Raw genomic sequence first — 22106 nt, 5'->3', positions numbered from 1 at the left:
CTGTCAGCAGATAAAAAGCGTGAAAGAGTATCAAGGTTGAGCTATTTTGACCGCAATGCCGATCAATTTCTGTCACGAATAGTAAGCATAAACGAAACATTGTTATACCACTACGATCCTGAAACGGAACCGAAACAAACGTCAATGGAGTGACTGCACTCAGGTATCCCTCGCCCCAAGATCATGAGACAGAAATCGGCTGGGAAAGTGTTTGCAACATTCTTCTCGGAAAAGGATGAAGTCGTACATATGGATTATTGCCCAAAGGTCAGACATTTAATGCCGAGTATTACTCTGCATTACTCACAAAACAAAGACAAATTGAAATTGTAACCCCATGGCAAATTGAGAGAGAAAAAAATACGTTTCTTCAGGACAATGCGTGCCCCTGTCTATCGAGTGCTTCTTCAAACAACTACCATAGCATCAACCAGGGTTTCAATGTTTGGGTCGTCCTACTTATTCCCCAGATCTAGTTGTGTTAGACTATTACTTATTCCCCAAATTCAAACAACACTCGGAACAGTGGTACGAAAACACTATACATTAAAAAAAAAAAAAAAAAAAAAAATGGTCTGTAAAAATGGGAGCACCGAGCAAGGAAGTGTCTTGAACTTCGGGACGAGTATGTAGAATAACTGTAAAATTTTATCATTCCACATGCATCCCTTCTTGGTTGGGCTACGACCTCTTCAGCAGCTTCTTGTATATAAACAAATCGAACTGAGGAAGGTCTTTTTCTTTTCTGACGTCTGTTTAAAAGCGACCTGGAAATGACTTAAAATAACATTTTATACTGTGTAGAGTTGAGAATTTCGGAAAAAGGGATTTTGACTTCCTGTATTCCCAGAAGCTAACGTTTCTTACAATTCGATGCTAGAATATATCATAATTAAAATAAACCACAAATTAAAATCTGTGTTACATGATTTGAATGCCCAGTCTTCACGGCATATGAAATTATAACTACAGAAAGTAACAACACTGGTCATGCCGTCGGAATTCATTAACTGAAAGCAAAACAAAACACTTGTAAGGTTTGTGCTCTTAAAACGAAGCTCTGTGAATTATGTATAGTGAAAGTTCGAACGGTCTTGGCAACATCGTAAGATGAAAGTAACAGGATGACCATGGCCCGTTGTTTCAGTGCTCAAGTGCCAGAGAGGACAGCCGAAGAACTATGCAGAGATTGAAATGGAAAGAAATGTCTTCCGTGACAAGATATCGTACTTCCTTTTCAAACAATTACTCAGTACATTTCTTACATTATGCATAAACTATCATTCGGCTAACGACGTGAGAATTGGCATCTTCTGTTGTGCTACATTGATGGACTTTACCAAAATGGTTTCCATCACTTTTCACATTAATATATAATTTTCCCATAAATCAAATAATACGTTTTTAATTCGTATTTACAACATAGACTACATACCTATAAAAAGTACGATTTCGTCATTGTTAAGCAACATGTAATAAAATCTATGTCGTCATTATTTGACAAGCAAACATTTCTCAGCATTACATAATATGTAAAATTTGATCACGAATGGTTTTGTTTGGGCGAGAAGGAAGTTAAGAGGGAATGTTTTTCTATTTGTTTAAAAATTTCTTATCATTTTGTTTCGCCTTACATTTATTTATTTATTTATTGAGATTCCTATTCTCCTAGGCTAAACCAGTAACTATCGGCACAATTTTCTGAAGCCCACAACACAGTTGATTTATTATTATTAATAATATAAATTACAGTTGTCCAAGACTATAAGTTCCATGCTATAGTTACTTTATTTTACCGCGCATTGTCGCTGCCGCTGGAGGTGTTGATAGGTATAGTCTGTCTCAAATTGATTTTAGCTGTTAAATGCTTTATGATTTTTAAAAAAATTCGCGACACCCTATGGGACTGCGTGATACACATCAGTTTGAAACAACTGGACTAAACCATTAAGTCAATTAAATACGGTGACTTTTCCACAATAGATTGTGTCCAGTAATGATTTTTTAAAAAAGATTTCCTTGAACATTTTTTGTTTTGTGTTTATTATGACACTTAAAAAAAACTAGGGTTTCTAAATCAATTTGATTGGGTCAAGTTATAAATGCACGAGTTGTTCAACATCAAGTTTCCGGGAGTTTTTAAATCAGGTAAAAATCCAAGTTTTTAAATAAAGTTTTCTTTTAATTGTTTAGACCTCTAGCAATATTGTTAATTAGTAACTGGCGCCTGAGGATAGTTTGATAGGAGTTACACGATGCAAACAATTTCTAAGATGAATTCTTTCTGAAAAATTTTAGCTTGAAAAGTACTGCCTTTAACAAAATTTAAAATTTTACCTGTTGTTTCATGAAAGATTTAGCACGGATCTGTTATTTTTTTAAAAATAGTCTCTTATTTGTAGGACCATTTCTTGCTAATTTTTTCAGTAAATGAAGAATCATTTTTACTGTACATAAGCAAGAATACATTACATTTCATTATAATCGATTATTTCAAAATTTCTTATTGAGGATTAAATTAGTTGAATAGAAGTTGAAACAACTTACGAGTGAATAACTTTTTTAAGATGGTACGAAAATAACTGGTTAATGCAATTAAGGAAAAAAAGATCAATAGTTTGGTTAAATAATTCTTTCGAAAGGGTACCAACTTCTTTCATGATTGAGAATTAAGCACAGATATCGACGTGAGCTCATATTTTTTACAATGGTATTGCTTTATTGAAGATTAAATTTATCGTATCTTGAATTGTCTCAGATAATATATGAAGGGTTCCTCACTTGAATATGCATGTTTCGTGGATATTCAAGTACGGACATAGATCTTCAACTAACCAAACTAAGTTGTCATTATTATTTCTGATGTGGATCCCTTTTGATTTCCCCCACTGGAACATGAACATGACAGAACTACAAGAAAGAAAAATCACGAAGACTGTTGGTGTATTATCCAATATCATGCTGCTTAATTACTTATCAGTGACCACATTAAATGAATATGCTCCTTATTCAAAATTTAAGAAAGAAAGAAAAAAAATGGGCTCAGAAATGCCAGTTAACTGTATTCCCAGCTTCCCAACCTTAAAGGACTGCTAATGACACTAACCATAACAAATGCGATCGTTTTGCAATGACAAATGTCAAGGTCGTTACGCTTTGAATAGGAATCAGGAGACGGCTCCTTCCAAATATGGACAAATCTGGAATTTCTCTAAACAGACAAAGAAAGTCAATTGATGGGTTTTCCCTTAAAAAAAAAAAAAAAAGCGTATTTTCCCCGTTCTTTTATTGCTCGTAACATATTGTATATTCACATACTTTCAGATATTCCACATAATTTACGAACGTTATAATTACTCAGTTGGAACAAAAGAACTACAAGAATTCCAACTGGAAGTTTCTAGCTTCCCTAGCTATTCAGAAGCGCCTATCTAAATCTTTAATACGACTTGCAAAATTAAGAAACAGGTTTGCTACACTAATGCTGTACGTACTTAAGCAACCCGGTTATTAGCACGAATGGAACTAAATACCTGTGAAGAATACCTATACGAGTATTACTCAAGAAATTTATTTACAATTTTCTTCATAAATCCCAAAGGTAATTTTATACAGAAAATACTAAAATGGAAAAAATCAAACTTGCTTTAGAAAATACTAGATAAGAGACTATTTATTAAAGAATATTCCGACATTCGTTTGTAGAACTGTAGACGAACTAGTAAATCTCAGGATGAACGGCCTCGAGAGCCCATTCCTAGACCTCTCGACTGCTACGCATGAAACTTCTATTTTGGTTACAAATGAAAACAATGCAAAACGATCTGGTCTGCGGTGGCTGAGAGGTACAGCGTTTACTTCTAGAGGTTCCTGTTTCGATCCCAGCTTGTACCAAGTGACTGTGGTGGACAAACATCGCATGCGTTCATTCTCACATTTCCTCCCACTTTCTTTAATCCACCATTTCGTTCATTACTACCATCATAGTCTCTCTCAGCCTCGGTGCATAATCGAGGGACGTTAAAGTAGATATTTCATTTAATTGCAATCTATTGCACACAACAGGATTGTTTTCCTTATTTCTTAAGTTGGTACTCTGAATGAAATGTTATTAACTACGCACTGGCTGGATAATTTGTTTTCTAATACTGACTGAGTCTACAAACTTTAACTCTTGCTGTTTTCTTCGTGACAAAACATTTACGTTAAAAACTTATAGTAATCGTTCATAGTCACAGTAGTATCGATATAAGTGAAAATATATACACATTTAACTTTTTTGTGCCCTTTCTATTTTGTCATTATTTGTTCTACTGACGTTTATCCAAATCGTAGTTGAAAATTCAAGTTTAAATCTAACAAGAGTTTGATACAGCCTTTTATATGTATTGTAGTTCTCGAAGTTCGACCAGGTTCTTAGTAAACTGCCAATTACTATGTTTGTATGTTTAATAATACTAATCGCATGAAAATTGAATGAGAGTTGAAAATGAAATGAAATCTTTAAGTTTTACGTCCCACGGTTATGCCAGTTAGGCTAAAGGAGACGGTGATGATGAGTAATGAATGAAATGGTGGAATGAAGAAAGTGGGAGGAAACGGGAGAACCCCGAGAAAACCCACGCACACGGTGTTTGTCCACCACAAAGTTCACTTGGCGGAATGTGAGTTGAGAGTCAAATTTACACCAAAATCCTTGACGGACTCTACTTTATAGATTTACCATTTATGCTATAATTAGAAGTGAAAAAGACGTAACTTCCAGAATAGCGCAAGCATTCAACAGGAAAAGGGGTTTGCTAACATCAAGAAATGTGTCGTTGGACGTTCGTAAACGGTTTATTAAGACCCTGGTATGGAGCGTGAGGCTTTACGGATCAGAAACGTGGACATTGAGAAAAGTTGAAATGTCCAAGTTGGAAGCATCTGAAATGTGGTGTTGGCGTAGAATGCTGCGCGTATCATGGACTGAAAGGAAAAGGAACGAAGAAGTACTACAAGAAGCTAATGAAGGACGATAGATCATGAAGATAATAGGAAAAAGAAGAAACAGCATGCTCGCCCACCTTATTTGGCACTCCGACTGGATCACCGTGCTGATAGAGGGAAAGGCAGAAGGAAGACCAAGGATAGAATATCTAGATGCAGTTACGAAGAATACATCTTATCAAAGTGTAAAACACATCTCCCAAGGGAGAGAAAAGTTTTAAAATTTCCATGTTGGCCACCAACCTATGGTTGAGGTGAACAGGAAGAAGAATTATATTTAGTCACTACACGTGTATATAATGAATTCTCTTTGTGTGTTACACGTCTGCATTTACTACTATTTATATTCATGCCATATCACAAGCCCACTTACGATATTATATATTTCCATAATTTCATTCATCACCATCACCGCCTCCTTTAGCCTACACGGCATAACCGTGGGGCGTAAAACTGAAAGATTTCGTTTCATATCACATTACAACACCATCTGACTTTCCCAAATACTAGCCAGTCTCCACACTGCCTGACTTCGGAGATCTGAAGGGAATCAGTAGACTCAGGAGACTAGTTCCAAATATGAAATGAGTGAAGAAAGGTCACAAAGCATTTTACACACGCACTCTGAAGATGACAAGGAGAATTTGAACAGATTCCTAATTAAGGATGAAAGTTGTATACACTTATTTGATTGATAAACAAAAGGCACAACACAGGATCAAGTCTCATTACCTACTTAGAAGATTTAGGTACAACAGTCATCCAGAGGGTATATGTTATATTGTCTGAAAGAGCATATTTCGAGAGTTGCTGCAGAAGTTCCAAGAGATTCTATTAACAAAGGTAAAAAGAGTGAATTTGCTATGCAGTTTTAAATCTTTGCTCCATCAACTGCATTCACTCGACCTGGCACATTCTGATTTCTATCGCTGAAAAGCTACTTACGAGTAAGACTTTCTACAACTATGGTGAGGCCCCTACTGAAGTGGGGAACTAGTCTGCTGCCAAATCTCAAAACTTACGCGAAGCTTATATTAAGGAATATCCCATAGGTGTGAGAAGAGTTTCCAAATGAAGTGGATGTGTAGAAAAAAAATAATCTCAGATTCCTTGCAAAAAGCGGATCAGTCAGGATAACAACATTATAGTGTTCACTTGTAGTGGTTATGAGGCCAAACACACCTACCTTTCAAGATCCATGGGGGAGAAGTTAGAGTTGCCACAATCTGAGTAGAACAAATCTTAATCTATAAACTAAGCAAGTTGGTCTTACACCCCACGAAGGGCTATGACCATGGTTGTTAGGTGATATCAGCACATCGGCACCCGTCAAATTACTTTTGGTTCTCAGGACCGAAGTTCTCTACTTCTGATCCAAGTAGTTCTCTGACTGCCTCTCAATCTGCTCCGAACTCGAAACCACGAGAACCGAAGACACACTGATAACAAAAACACACTTTTAACAACAGAGCCGCAGTAGGGTAGTGGATAAGGCGACTACCAGGGGAGGAATATATTTCTCTCTTCCACTCTTGTTATAAAATCACTCAGGGGTTCACCCAGTTTCTGTAACATGGGTATCTGGGGAAACCTGAGAGGAAATAGAGGAAACCGAAATGTGGTGACAACCGGAGATGGACACTTTGTAATCAGCGCTTACTTGAGCTCGCCCTCACTAATCTCAATAAGGCTCTTTCCTGCTAGCTCAGACTCACACTCGCTCGAGTTCGCTATCCTAATGAGACTTCAAATTCGATCTTGCGCTTGCTGACCCCACTGGAACTTGCACTCGGTTGGCCCCGAGATCTGGCTCGCTATCCGCTTATAGGGATCCTGCTTGCATTGGATCGCGCTCAATATTGGGCTCGAGAGTTTGGACATTTCTGGTGCTGAATACATGTGGGGAAGTCAAGAAAACGCGGAGCTCTATCTCCACATAAGCCGTGGGCTACCTCGGTATACTCCGAATGGGGAAAGGGACTTTACCCTTTACAATAATCCACCACTGTATATCAGACAAAAACAAGGAAAAAGAAGGCCTGAGTCTTCATTTATATTGACACTTATAACTGCTAGCAGCATGTTTTCTAAACCTATTATTATTAGTCATTAACCCAAGACTCAACTAAATTCTTTTATTATTTTGATTCTTCAAAAGTAACTCACGAATGGGAGTTTCTAAAACAAAATAATGCCATTCATGCTGTTTAGAATATGTATATGAAAGTTCCTTTAGGTGAAGTCCCTGAAGCCTGTACAGTAATTTTTGTGGCACAAATTATATATATATATATATATATATATATATATATATATATATATATATATATATATATATATATATATATAAAACCAGAAGACTAGACAGAAAATAAGCTATTTAAACATATTTGTGTACATATCGGAAGGGTTCTCTGTCCATATTTCTAACAATGTCGAAGGAAGGAAGACATGGCGGAAGAACGTACATTTATAATATTCCCCTTTATGATTACGTTTTATTTCTACTTCCTCTGCTCCTGCCCATCATTTACAACTTCCTCATTACAAAGAGTTCTTCCCCTTATTTTACATCGAATTAGAAAGACGTTCGCTATTAAATGTCATATTAATCTTCATGCATATGTAAATGCTTCACGTGTATTACGACATTGTTCACATCTTTTGTTTGATAATCAAAAATCTCTGGAAAGTTCTTGTCCCGTATTCTCACATTATCACATAATTAACCAAGATACATCTATTTCGGTAACTGTCTACAGATTTATTCAGATCCAATTCTATAAAATATTATCAGCATTAAACTTTATAATAGAAATGTTGAAATACAGCTGCAATAACATTATTAAAAAAAAAAAACACTACTATTATATTTTCAGACAACTGAAGTCATCCTTAGTTCAAAAGCTCGCTATCCTAATGAATTAAGTTGGAAGTTTCTCGATAGTAATATACATTCACAGCTGGAAGTTACACTCGCTTACTGTATACAGCAACTCTCTTATGTTCTACATACTTCAGAGTGCACGTAAAAACTTTGTATTTGGAATATCTAAATAATAAATATTGAAGAAATATTTATTTATCGTAGTATAAAGACAAAGATTCTTTGTAACACACTGCTACCTTGTGTATTCTACAAATTGTCCGAGATAGACTCACAGAGAAATACAAACGGCATGCTCAGATTTTGAACTACGAAGTGATTATACAGTTCTTATATTATGTTTCACATGTTAATGCCTAGCATAAAATATTACATTATTGTACTTTTGTCTAATATTTTATCTGGTTATCAATGTGGCATAAGAATCCCACGGCCCTAACACTACATACTCACAAGAAGACTTACGGAAGTGTAACTTACCGATTTGAATTAAACTTTGCATACTTGTAGAACATCGAAAAATAATCGACACGTTTTATTATTATTATTATTATTATTATTATTATTATTATTATTATTATTATTATTATTTCGGCAATGGTGCGGGTTTAAGGGTTGAAACCATCCTTTGAATGTTAGGGCTGGTCTCCAAGCATAGACAGGGAACAATCGTTTAATGTAGAAGAAAACATATTGAAAGGGAATAAAATCCAGTACAGAGAAAAAGTTTCAGATCGGTCTGCAAGCTTCTCACAGTAACCCCTGCAAACTATAATTGTTCTTGGAGAGCATTTCAAACCAGAAGACATTTTGTAATTCTAATCACCATATTGGATCCGCCATTTTGAATTTTGTAATTTTGACGTCAAATTCTGAATCAACTGCCCTAAAACTCCCTGGCAGTATGTTTTCTTCTACATTAAATTATTGTTTTCTGTCCATGTTTGGAGACCACCCCTAACGTTCAAAGGGTGGTTTCTACTCTTAAATCCACACCACTGTCAAATAAAAATATACATGTCGATTATTTTTCGATATTCTACAAGCATGCAAATTTCATTCAAATCGGTCAGTTACACTTGCGTAAATCTCCTTGTCAGTGGTCTCTTTCGATTAACAGTGTTGAGTAACTACGCCATCATTAATTTTTAACCCACTGATTTATATGGGAAATTATTTTCCCATGAATGAAATTATTTCCCTTTGAAACGAACTAAAATTTTAATGGTTAGACTTTACTCGTTACTTCTTCAAGTGCATTTATTTCGTAAAATTATATTTTTGTTATAGAGCTGTAAAATTTCAATATTTAATAAAAATCACATTTAAGTAATATTATATTTACATATAATGTAAATTCATTTTGAAAAAGCAACCAACATTTAACTAGACCTGAAAACAAAATCAGTAAAATCACAATTCAATTGATTTCAAAGGAAAAAGCTCCCTATATGAATTAATAGGTTAAAAGACACAGATTGGGTAGGCACTGAACATCCTTAACAATTTTCACATTTTACGATTGCTAACTGATTATCCACACAGCGGAAAAATACGCGCAGTCGTCAGAGAAACATATACTATCACCCATGCGTTTAGTTCTAAATACGGTAACCTCGGAACGAATAGGAAAAATATAGACTTAGTTCTTTGTGATAAAACAACGTACGAATCTGATTTTTTGATTTTTTACAAAGGGGTTCATCAATACATTCGCGAGCAGTATGTGTTTAGTGAAACAAGTTTACGTAAGAGACTCTCGTTGCTTTCGCTTCGAAATCTCTATTGTTCTTTTGAAGAATTTTGTAAGTTCAGTTGAGGCGTGTAATATTAAATCCATCGACATGGATGGCCTTTCCGAAGAATTCAAGTGCGAAAACACCAAGCGAAAAAGGTTTTGAGAATTTGAAGAAAGTCTGCCCACATATTCTTTCCACATAAAGTAGTAATGCTTACTGCGGTAGGATATTTTCATTAATGAACGCTGCTTGGACAAAAGAACGCAAGCGACTTATCTCCACAGTCTGAACTTCAAGTGAGTTTCAACTTTGAAGGAAAAAGTTAGAACGCAACGTGCAGTGACAATTCTTGCAGAACAAGCGTCTATTGAAAAATGCTCGAGGAGCGGAGAAATATCAAGGAGGTAAGAATTTTAACATGTAAATGTAGTTATTTGTAAATGTAGCTTTCCCATCTTGCTTGAGCCAAAGATGCCTAAACGCAATTAATGAAGTGAATTGTCATATGTGGGGAAAAGGTTTACAAATTTAAGTCTGGCTTTCTAAGTCAAAGAGTCTGACTTTGTATTCATTGCCTTCTGGTCACCCTATAGTTTCCACACAAACAAAACCATTTTCTTCGAAGACAAGAACCTTAGGGTAATATTTAAGACAAGGGTCTTTCTGATTGCCTGGTAACTATGGCAGATTGTAATCCTTTGTAACCTGGCAAGACTCGCTCATATACCGGTATACACAGTTTCCAGTAACAATATCGAATTAGGTTCTCTCAATGTCAAACATTTAACCCTGTCAGTTTTGTTTTGGTAAGTAACAAAAGATAATGAAAGAGTTCGATATATATCATTGTACAGTCAATAACAAAACAACTGAATGGTAATGAATAATAAACCATTATGTTCAAAATTGTAGCCTTCAAACAACAACACACTGTACTTACATGACCATTGCAGAATTCTTCATGATCCTCCCGCACGGCCCAAACTGCTGAATGGGACTCGGCGCATTCAGTGACCTCGTCCGCCTAAAATGAGAAATTAAAAAATAATCAAAACAAGATCACCACACAATGGGAACATCATGAAACTTTATTAATACATTTTACATGATTTAATTTAATTAGCTCATTGTGGGGAAACACGTCTACGTGGGTTTACTTTGGATACTCTCATAGTAGCACTAATTATATTATCAATTTATAAATATTCCACTTTCCAACTCTTTATCTGGAATTCCCAAGTACTTCAAGTGTGAAGATGTATCGTAAATGTTGCACGGCAGACTCGAATTTCATTTAAGAGAAAATACGTTGCTACTTTACTTGGCTTGGATTCCAGGTAAAACAAGAAAGTATTATTGAAATTATAATGGTAAAATTACGAGTGTAACTGCTAGTCACAAAAATTTTACCGATTAAGACATAATGACAATAGAACATTATAAATTACGGTGGTCCATGCAATATAATGTTAGAGATAAAACAGAAACTTAAAAGAGGTTTATGTTATTCTTTTACACTGTGATCAACACGTAATGACCTTGGTACAGTCCGCAGAAAAAAATGCAACATGAGCATGTAAGTTGATTGTGAAACGACGAAGTCTTTTGCTTCAAAATGAATGTGCAGGAGAGGTCGAGGAGGTTTCTCCTGGTGATTCGTGCCACTTAGCGTTATGATGATTCCCTGCGCTGTTAGGCGTAGTTTCACAATTAACTTACATGCTCATGTTGCAGACTTTTTGCTGCGGTTTGTACCTATAATTGGAATGTGTGCTGTACCATGAAATGACAATGAAATCTGAGTTTAACGTTCCATGATTATGCCTGTTAGGCTAAGGGAGACAACAATTAAAGTCAGTGAATGATGGAAGATTTGGTGGAATTAGAAAGTGCGAGGAAACGGGAGTACCCCGAGAAAACCCACGACCACGATGTTGTCCACCACAAATTTACTTGGCCGGGAATCGAACCAGGGACCCCCACGCACCAGAGATAAGGACTGTATCACTGAGCCACCGTTGCCCCAATGTGTGCTATTCCAGTTTCAACAGAGAACAGACGGAATATCTTTTATTTTTATTTATTGCAATACATATTTAGAGTGATTTACCTCGGCCGAGTACATTAACGGAATCAATCCGTTTACGTATTAATAGATAGCGATTACTTTAACGGTTGGCTATCTATAGTCAATATCTCATACATGTACACGAATTTTCGGATTTTGTTTGCAATACCTACAGCAGCGTTTCCCAACCGGTGTGCCGCGAGAAAATCGAAACAAATTATTAATTCTATAGGAACCAAATTGCAAGACATAGGGGAAAATGTATATTTGTATTTCACATTACTGTGAACCCCTACTATAAATCTATAACTTTAAGTTTCATACTGTGTTACTTTTCTGTACATTTTTTATCTTGAAAAACGTATTTATCATTGTCATGACCATTATTGCTTCTTCATTTTTGCAGACTATTTCGTAACTTGAAATTTTAACATATCATTCAATAAATTCAACAAAGCAAACATGCATACAAATTACCTACATTTGTGTTTTAAAGGTACAGGAGATTTGTTTATTTGTTCGTTATTTAGTGATCTTCCTTTTTAGTGAAAGGTTAGATACAGTTTTCGAAAGAGAAGGTGGATTTTTAAAAACCCGAGTCCTGTATTTCATTGCAGTTGTTTTCTATTTTAAAATTAGAATGAAAAATAAGCATAATGATTTACCACGGGGGAAAACCAGTGATCGAGCTTTCTTCTCTCTAAGATCAGTAATCACAGAAAAATACCACGGTATTTTATATTTACAAATAATATATATAATATGGGTGTGCCGCGAGAATTCAAGTTACACTTGTAGTGTGCCGCAAGTTGAAAAAAGGTTGGGAAACGCTGACCTACAGCGATTATCCCAGTCAAGTTTGTTACAGAAGTCAATTTGTTAACAATTTAACGAATTACGCGACTTTAACTGTAGCTATGTATAGCTCAGATCCTATACATGTAAGTACATTTTAAAATTATTTTTGCAGTAGATAGATAAAGAGGTTATCTCGGCCGAATTTGTTAGTCAACCCGTTAACGTATTAACGCATAACGGTAACTTTAACGGTTGCTATCTATAGCTCATATTCCATACACGTACGCGGATTTTCGAATGTTGTTTGCAATGGACAGCTAGAGCGATAATTTCGACGAGTTCGTTGATAGTTAATCCGTTAATATCTTAACGGATAACGGTGACTTTTACGGTGGCTATCCATGTCCCACACATACATTTCGCGTGATCCACTCTACTGTCTTTACCCGCCCGAATTTACACACTTTTTGCTCTACGAAAACAAATGTCGAAACTGGAAGTATGGATGATTTATACTAATTCTGGTTTCAATAAACAGAGTGGCCGCGGTGGCTCAGTGGTAGAGCGTTCACCTCTGGTGCATGGTGTCCTTGGCTTGAACCCAGATTGCGTCAATTGAGCTTTGCAGTGGGAAAACACCGTGTTCGTGGGTTTTCTCGGGGTTCTCCCATCTTCACCCACTTTCTTCATTCCACCATTTCATTCATTTCTCATCACCGTCTCCTTTAGCCTAGCCGGCATAAGCGTTGGACGTAAAATTAAAGATTTCATTTCATTTGAATAAAGCGATAAAGGCCGAAGATGAAATCTATTCTTGAAATGCTAAATTCATTTTTTTTAAAGTTTTTAAGTGTTGCCTATCACTGTTTTAGATTTCTACCAATTTCTGTCTCAATAGAACAAAGGCTGACATCCATCCACCTCGTTACGTCAAAGTCACATCGAAACACCGCTTCTCGCTAAAATGATTACCGATTTTGCTCTATGGAAATATTGCCCACGAGGCAAGATTTGAGTCTGTCTCATCTCAAAAAGGTGCCATGAAAAGTGTTGTCTCTTCCCGTGGCAACACTATTTTTTTTCTTCTCGCAATTTCATCCTCTTTAGATGTTTTCATTATTTCCATAATCATATTTTCACAGATAGACATACTTGTACTTCAGAGGTATAAGACAAGTTGTCACATCTACAAAATATTCCAAAAGGGACAAAATGAAAATTTTAAGTTTTACGTCTCACGCTTAAGTCGGCTAGGATAAAGGAGAACTGTAATGAGAAATGAATGAAATGGTGGAAGAAAGTGGGAAGAAACGTGAGAACCCCGAAAAAATCCACGCACACGGTGTTTGTCCACCACAAAGCTCACTTCGCACGAGCTGGGATCTAACCAAGGACACCATGCACCAGAGGTGAACGCTCTACCACTGAGCCACCGCGGACCCTGAAGTAAAAAAAAAAAAAAAAAAAATCTTTCTACGATGACATCCATCGTTCGCTTAACTATAAAGTATTGGGTTTCACGCTTCATACCACGAAAATAGCGTGCAATATTACATGTAGACCATTGAGAATCTCGCTTTTCAAGGTAGATACCCGCCATTTTAATTCTGAAATACAAATAAAGTTTGGGCAATACACTACTTCCCTTTTACGTCTGCTACATATGAGAAACAATGCTAAAAGACAATAAGAAGAAAAGGAATCAAACTATGAAGGTTAACATAGTTAACTTGATTAAGTTCGCTAATCACGTATCCCACCTCACATGTTGTCCTCAAGCAAGTTTACTACACATACCAGCACGACGAGCACGTGCACGAGACTTCCTTCAAGCGACTTTATTCTATTCTTTCATATGTTTTCTAGTTTTCCTAATACCAAAAAAGTGAACAAACCTATCTTTCAGTGTATCTCATGGTATTTGCAATAAGTATGATAGCTTTCCTCATCAAGTAAGTCAACAGAAGTAACACTTCTTTCTGACTAGTGAATATGTCCACCTAGTAGAATCATTACAAACAACAAATACGGCTACTATTCCTAAGTTAACTTCTTTTCTCTTTGAGAAACATGTACAGAAAGGAATGATAAAAATGTGTTTTTTCTCCTTACCAAACAGTGTGTTTCATATTTTGATATCGTGAGATGTTGAACTGAAAGATTTGATTTCATATTTTCATAACTTTGAATTTAAAAATTAAAATACAGAAACATCATTTTTATAATAATGAATCTTTCAGTATCCGCACAACATTTAGAAACTTGTTTGATACTTAGAATGTATTTGGTAACAAAACAACAATCTACATTTACGGCACTATAATCATAACCGAACAATCAGGAACAACTAGAAACACTGTAATCATTTACTTAATGTAATCTTGTAAGTGCGAAAAAAGCTACCTCTTGAATGTATTTTGTTTTCTTACTTTTCTCCACCAATATTCTCGGAAAAAGTAGTGATGCTAGAATAGACATATGGCCTCATAAGGTATTAGTTTGATATAACTAAGAAGAAAAAATTAAAAACTTCTGACAAGATAGCCCAGAGCCATGACTATACAAAGCAATCCGTAGATCCAGAGTAGATGATCAACAGTTTCATTAACTATGCTTAGTTTGTAAAAATCAACTAAAAATAAATCGCTCGGAATAATGTCCAATCTAATGGTATAAAGCAAACCTACATTAATTCTATCAGCATGTCAAGAAGAAAGAGAGCGACTGAGATGTTAATCCAAATACATTATCTCGCTGTTTCAAATATGAAGAATTTTACTACGAACCAATGTCTCCAGGGGTGACCTACGAGAACAAACACATCTTTATTTTACTCTTTTTACTTAATCCTGAGTACAAGCTCTTGCACAGCTTGAAAATGTAAACACAGTCCTAAGTAAGCTACTAGAAACTACAGGGCTAAAATATTCTCATATATGGTATTTCTAATTAGATCCCCAAATTTAGGGGAATAGTTTTGTAACGATAATCTGTATAAATAGGTAAATGTTACAAACAATCGTCCGGTACTGAAAATATTTTCTTTTATGACCAGACCTGCACATTTACGTTAAGTTTTGTGGCCATTTTTTTTTTTTTTTTTTTTTGATAGTTAAGATATAATACGTAAGGACGCCAGTATGAATGGATCTAGATTTGATTTATAAAGAAGAAACTTTGTGAAAATATAAGGTAAATGTTGAAAAGTATTCGAAAATACATAAGTTTAAATCTATTTTATTCGGTGACTTATCACTGAACATTCAAGGGGTAAATTACGTATTACGCAGTTCAATAATCCTATTTTGACGAACTTAGGGCAAATATATAGCTAACTAACTAACCAGAGTAGTTGAAGTTAGTTATATATACACACCTACATTTTACAGTTTGGAGAAATGAATCGCCTACGTAACGGGGTAGCATCAACCAGAAATGGAATTTCAATTAGCTTTCTTATTCAGTCCTGAGGTTTTAGCTGACAAAATGACATAAAATCCAACTGACACTATTTACAGATAGAATAACTACGCAACCTCTACAGCGGATAAAATTCATTTTACTTTTCCAGACTTACCTCAATTGTTTTGTTGATGCCATGTCTAAGAAGTTGTGACATTCTTCCCACTCGTCTAAAATATTTCTCTCTGGTATAGACAATAAACAATTACTGCCAATCGGGTTTGCTTCACGTTCGTTCATCTCGACACAGGACGAGTGAATGCACAAATATATTTAAATTTAAAATCAGTATTTGGAAGACTGCGAGGTCTTTAAAGTCAGCTTAGTTCTCCAGAACAAACTGAAGAATTCCGTAAAGAAATTATGTAGGAAGTTCTGACATTCTTTAAAACTCCCCTAGCCACAACAAAACTAATGTTTGATATTGAAATGCGCATCTGACAAACAACATAATGAACTACACAATTCTTCGGTAATAAAATTGTAGTTCAACTTCTTGATCAGAAACAACAGATTAATGTCACACACTTCCTCTCACCATATCTATCTGAAGCAGCAAAATAAATCGTTGCATTCCTTTTTTCACTAAGACCTTGAAAACTACAAAGGAAATGAAACGAGCGCGGAGGGAAAATACTACTAGAAGAAACTCTTACATAACAGAGAAAAGCTGAATATTATTCTATAATCCTAAGTAATGTTTAACTTGTTTTCATAAAGCGCGACGGTTTTTTTTTTTTCACGATTATCTCACAATAAATTACGCAATCTCGTAGTATTAATTATTATCTGCGAATCAATCATGCCACTATTATATATAAAACAAACAAACAAAAAATAACTAGTAATTAACAACCTTTAAATTATGACAGTACATTGCAAAGTGATGATGCCAACAAACCTGCATGACTTATGGAAAATATGTAAGTAGGCCTAAGCAATAACATATTGGATACCGACATTACACCGCGATGAGCTTGGTTTGTAGTGAAAAATGTACCAAAAGAGTAAATGTGCTGTTCATTCATCACAACTTTTTAAAAAAAAGTCATCTTGCCTTCCATAACCCTTAGCGGCATACAAAACGTCCTACTACTACATTTGTTTCCTAGTCCGATAGTAATCAAAATTAATGTTTACCAGCTTACATAGTAATCAAGTTATTCATGAAACTCTGGACATCTAGGAAATGTATTCGATAGCGTTTACTAAGACTTACCTAATAATGAAATAATACCAGTCACTAGTGAACTTTCTAGTGGCTATATCGTTAGCGTACGAACCTTTGGCACGGGAGAGCCAGCTTCGATTCCTGGAGGGAGCGCATGTGATTTAGATCCTACCATAAGCCGTAGGTCTACGTCTCACATAGCCTCGGTGCTGAAAGGGACGCTCAATTCCAATTCAGCCACAGCTGCTTGCTTGTTGAATTTTAGCATCCCCTTTCACCACGCCTATATGAAACATGGGACTTCAGTTTAAGGTAAAAATCGAACTACCGTAATGCGTTGAATATTCTCCCACCGACCGAGAATCGAACCCGGGACAAGGGCAGAAGGATCACGCGCTAACTACTAGACTAGCGGGGAGGGCTACCAGTCAGTAGCGTTCATGAAATTAAAAAAATCAAGAACGAAAAAATTAAATTTCCCTTGAAAGTAGTTATAAACTATCCAGAAATGCATGTGGGCATTTAGAAGGTACTCGTATATATGAAAAAAACGCTTACTTTGGTAACAATAGTGGATTTCCTCTATTAAAGTAATTGCAACTAGGATTAAATACCTCCCGCTAACGAGACAAGCATTTCAACGCCCTTCCAATATACTGAAGCATCTTTGGAAGCGAAGGAAGCACACACTTCCTTCCTCCATAGCATACAATATACTTCTGAACCTCTGATGATCATATGGTTATCCAATAGGCGGTAATTGGTGAGATGCTTGCTAAATATGGAGGATGGGGTTTATAGCTCTCAGCAAAGGTTTTTAATCTTCTCTGGGGTTATCTGCACCGTAAAAGAGTGAGCATTATCATGAAGAAAACATTGCCGAAGTGTACCCGAAACCAGCAGTAACTGGGTACAGCACATACGTTGAACGTTTGACAATCGAGTAGTGAAACATTCCGGTACATGACCATCAAGCACACAATAATAACTTCTTTGGGGTCAATAGGAGCTTTGATACGTAGTGCCCTTTCCTTGGCATCTTGTATAACATGTATTTTTCATCGCATGTTAAAACTCTTTGCAGGAAAGAGTATGTATTATAACGGGATAGCAGTAGATATGTTGAGCTGTTGCCGAAGTTTGTATCTGGTGTTAGATCACAGAGCAAACACTGCGACACATTTCCCACACCACTAATTCGATGTAAACGCAACCCGACGGTTTCATTGCTTACCCCAAATCTTGCAAGTTTGCTTGGATCTGTTTCAATCGCTACTTTTAATGTGCCATCATCCTGCATCGTCATCTTCTCAGAACTCTTGCCTCAATAAAAATTTTCTGAACCACTTTGTGAGTGTTCTTACATTTATTACACTCTACTCAAATGCTCCTTTGTTTGGATTTTTTAAGAGCTCTTTGTGACCAAGTTGTACCGGTACTCATACAAGTACGCCTCGACTCGACTAACATGTTTCCTGCAGTAGTCAGGCCTTTAGTATGACGCTAATCATATGTCAAAATGACTCTGCATAAGGCCCTTTATGTCTTGGTGTATCATAAATTTATTTATTATACATCTTCACCAGTGTTCCTGCAAAGAAAAAGTTATGCAAATAGGGCAAAGATTCAAAAGGAAAGAGACTGCCGACGAAATGAAGACATGAGGTAACATTGGCATATGCCTCTCATGAAGTCTTTTGGTTGAAATTTGGCGTCTCCTTCAGCCGTGAGACTATATGAGACCGACCTACAGCTTAACATGGTGCGCGATCTACGAGCCGGGCCAATCGCGCTAGAGATACGCACGCTAACCATACAGCCACGAAAGAGCTGTACAGCTGATAGCGATCTTCTGATTAAAGGAAGTCTTGTCATTAACCTGGTCAGTTTACTAGACTAAGGTACACTATTTAATAGTCAACATGTTGTAACGTTATTTAAGATTCCCTTTTGTTACATATATTTGCCCACAGTTCCAGTAAGTCAACATGATTCGGTACTTCAATGTATACACTTAATTGCAAAAACTAACAATTGCATACCTTGGAAATTAGGTTCGTCAAATATATAGAACAACTAACTTTTTATTCTCAAAACTCCATGAATAATAATCTTTCTGTTGTCATAGCAACACGAAAACAGCTCAACTATCTCTAGTTATAATAACTACTATTACATGAACATCAATCTATCTCAACATATATTTTACATTTTTTCTTCTTCTTCATAACATATTATGCACTTTAAAGCACCGTTGCCCAAAATAGCTACAATTAGAAATGAAAGTAATTCACATATGTCATATATACAATATCGTTGTATATATGGCTCCCGACGAGAACTTCTTAAATTGATTACAATTACAGAAAGAATCCTGGACCGTTACATATCTTACATACGTGGTTACCTTACTTTCCGAATAGCCATCATATATATATATATATATATATATATATATATATATATCGATGGTTGAGCGCCAAAAGGGCGTAACTGTCGAATTTTAAAATTTGGAGGTAATGCTATGAGGACATGTATAATGGATTCAATTTTCTTGTGCCAAGACGCCTTAATGAAAATCTCTATCCTTGGAACGTTATTCGAAAATGATATAAAGGTATAACTGAGTTATTAACATTTGGTTCTGTGCCAGAGAGGCACATATCACTTAAGCCTCTAAACTAATAAAATTGCAGTTACGCCTTTTTGGCGCTCAACCATCGATATAATTTTGTCTAAAAATAATCTTACATTCATTTAATAATAATTCTATTTTAATTCTATAAAATTATCGACGAAGATGACTTATTAAAAATACGATCCTTTTGTTGATTATTTAGGTCCTAAACTAGATTCTTTAATTCAATATCATCGAAGCTCAGACAAATAATATTAAAGTATATTGAAATGTTACATAACGTATTTCTTTCAGTTGGGCATAATTAAGATAATTATAAAAGATTTTGAAAACACAATATTGATACGTGAAGCAAATTACAAAGAAATCATAATACTCAAAGTGAAACAAAACAAAACTTGATTAATATCATTAACCAAGAATAATACAAATAAAAAAATGTTATATTAAGAATTAGCAAAGTTTATGTAAGTTAGAATACAATATAACATGTTTTATTTATTAAGGCATAGTTAGCATAACTTTGATAGGCAATATTTGTATTCATTTACATTAAGAACATTATTTACATTATCTGTATAGAATTCAAAGTACGAATGACAAATGAAATTATGATATTTAAAGTGCAATAAAAATCAATTAAATATGTTTTCTCGGACGCCACAACATTAGCTTAAGTTATATTACCAAATAATTCGGTTAAGTTACATTGCACGCCACAATCTTGTATATAGTTCTGCCTATTATTTGCTTCCACGGCACCTTGGTTTCTATTTTGAGAATTTCTGCCACCTATTAAATTGTTACGAAATCCATTTCGAGAAAAATTAGATATACTGTTTACCTGATTTCTAAATGTTGTACGATTACTATTTCTATTTTTTCTGAAATTATATTCGGTTCTATTATCGGTATAATTGAATCTATCATTACTTCTTACATTAGGACTACATTCTTCACGCACATTGATATTTCGGATTGGAATATGATTGACTTGATTTCGGTTATTAGTTTGGTTTTGATTAGTGTTACTTTGCATCATTCATTGATTTTTTAAAATTTTGTACTATCATAATTAGATGACTGAAATTAATGCACTGTACAGAAATCAATATTTGCTGCAACCTAAAAGGTAACAATATCCGGATCGATGCTATGATTCGTGATTCCTATTGGTATGGATTAATTAATTTCAACTCATTATATACGGAAATCACAAAATCTATAAGGTTCTTATCAATTTTGGGATCATACCGTCTGTTTCGAACCAAAGCGTCTCGGTTTGCCAACATAAAATCATTCTCAAAATTTGGAAAGCAGTGCGTTCTTAAAATCGAAATAATTACGTAAACTCCCTCTGATCGCTTTGAACCAAACAGAACAGGGTGGTAGTAAAACGTGTGGTAAAATCTTAAGAAATTTAGACTTGTCTACCCCAATTAAGTCGCATTCTTCTTCGAACTTCTCTGGTTTTGTCAGATATACAATATCGTTGTAATGTAAATAAATTTCTATGCTTATATAGACCTTTTGGTAATTAACCCAGTGAGACTTACCAAAAAGTTTTTACCACGTAAGGTTTCAAACATATAAAACTTAAGATGATCTAGATCCATGGGTTACAAAGAACTACACACCATACAATCAGCTTAGATTCAAACACATCCATATTACGGTTCCAATACACGAAATGTGTGAAATGGTTATTGGTCTAACTGTAAGAATTGGTATCTAGATACCAAGGAATTAAATATAAGGAATACTCTATTTTGCATAAAAGATAATAAAGATTCTATTTGATTGTTTTTTTTAAATGAAAGAAAATCAACTCGTACTTGAAGGAGAAACTGACTGTTGACCGGAGGAAAAATGCAAACGCTTATTGTCATCAAGAGATGACATGTATTTACTATATAATCGTTACTTGTAAACTTCGATTTCTAACGTTTTAACTTACTTCACATACGAGAAAGGAATATTAACACGCTTGTACTTCGAAGTGCCAACTCAAGCATGACCCATACTGCTAAAATGTAGTAATAAAATAAGATGCATGCTTCACTTACTCAAAATGGAAAGTTTCATAGCCGTTCTGTTCAACCTTCATTTGGAGGATTTCAATTACGACTTAATCCGATGGTAAACACATATGCCTTCACGAGCATTCAAACGAACCAATTGCACAATAAGAGTGGAACGATGGGTACACAGACGAAGGACAGATAATCCAATATTCTACCATTTGTAGCTACATTAAGAGAGCATGCCTTTTGCACGTGATTCATCCAATCATGTTACAAGTTCAAGGGTGCCCTCTCAGAATCAAAATAACGCTTGAGTTCATCAACTTAAGT

The 22106-nt window shown here is 35.3% G+C and overlaps 1 protein-coding gene across 9 annotated transcripts in view; it reads right to left on the bottom strand.

The window, feature by feature from the left end:
• Window positions 1-22106, bottom strand: part of LOC145668748 (NAD kinase-like) — a 304700-nt gene that overhangs the window by 42457 nt on the left and 240137 nt on the right. For 7 of the 9 annotated variants that reach the window (XM_081736881.1, XM_081736885.1, XM_081736886.1 and 4 more), the window contains one exon: window positions 10556-10639. In XM_081736881.1, the coding sequence (XP_081593007.1) occupies window positions 10556-10639 (84 nt within the window). Of the gene's footprint in view, window positions 1-10555; window positions 10640-16058; window positions 16199-21818; window positions 21973-22106 lie in introns of those variants that run through there. The other 2 variants (XM_081736887.1, XM_081736883.1) reach the window with 2 other exon arrangements.

Source organism: Thermobia domestica, chromosome 13 (genome assembly GCF_964235325.1).
Source record: "Thermobia domestica chromosome 13, izTheDome1.hap1.1, whole genome shotgun sequence".
Taxonomy (NCBI): Eukaryota; Metazoa; Arthropoda; class Insecta; order Zygentoma; family Lepismatidae; genus Thermobia; species Thermobia domestica.
This window is presented reverse-complemented; position numbering and strand designations above follow the sequence as displayed.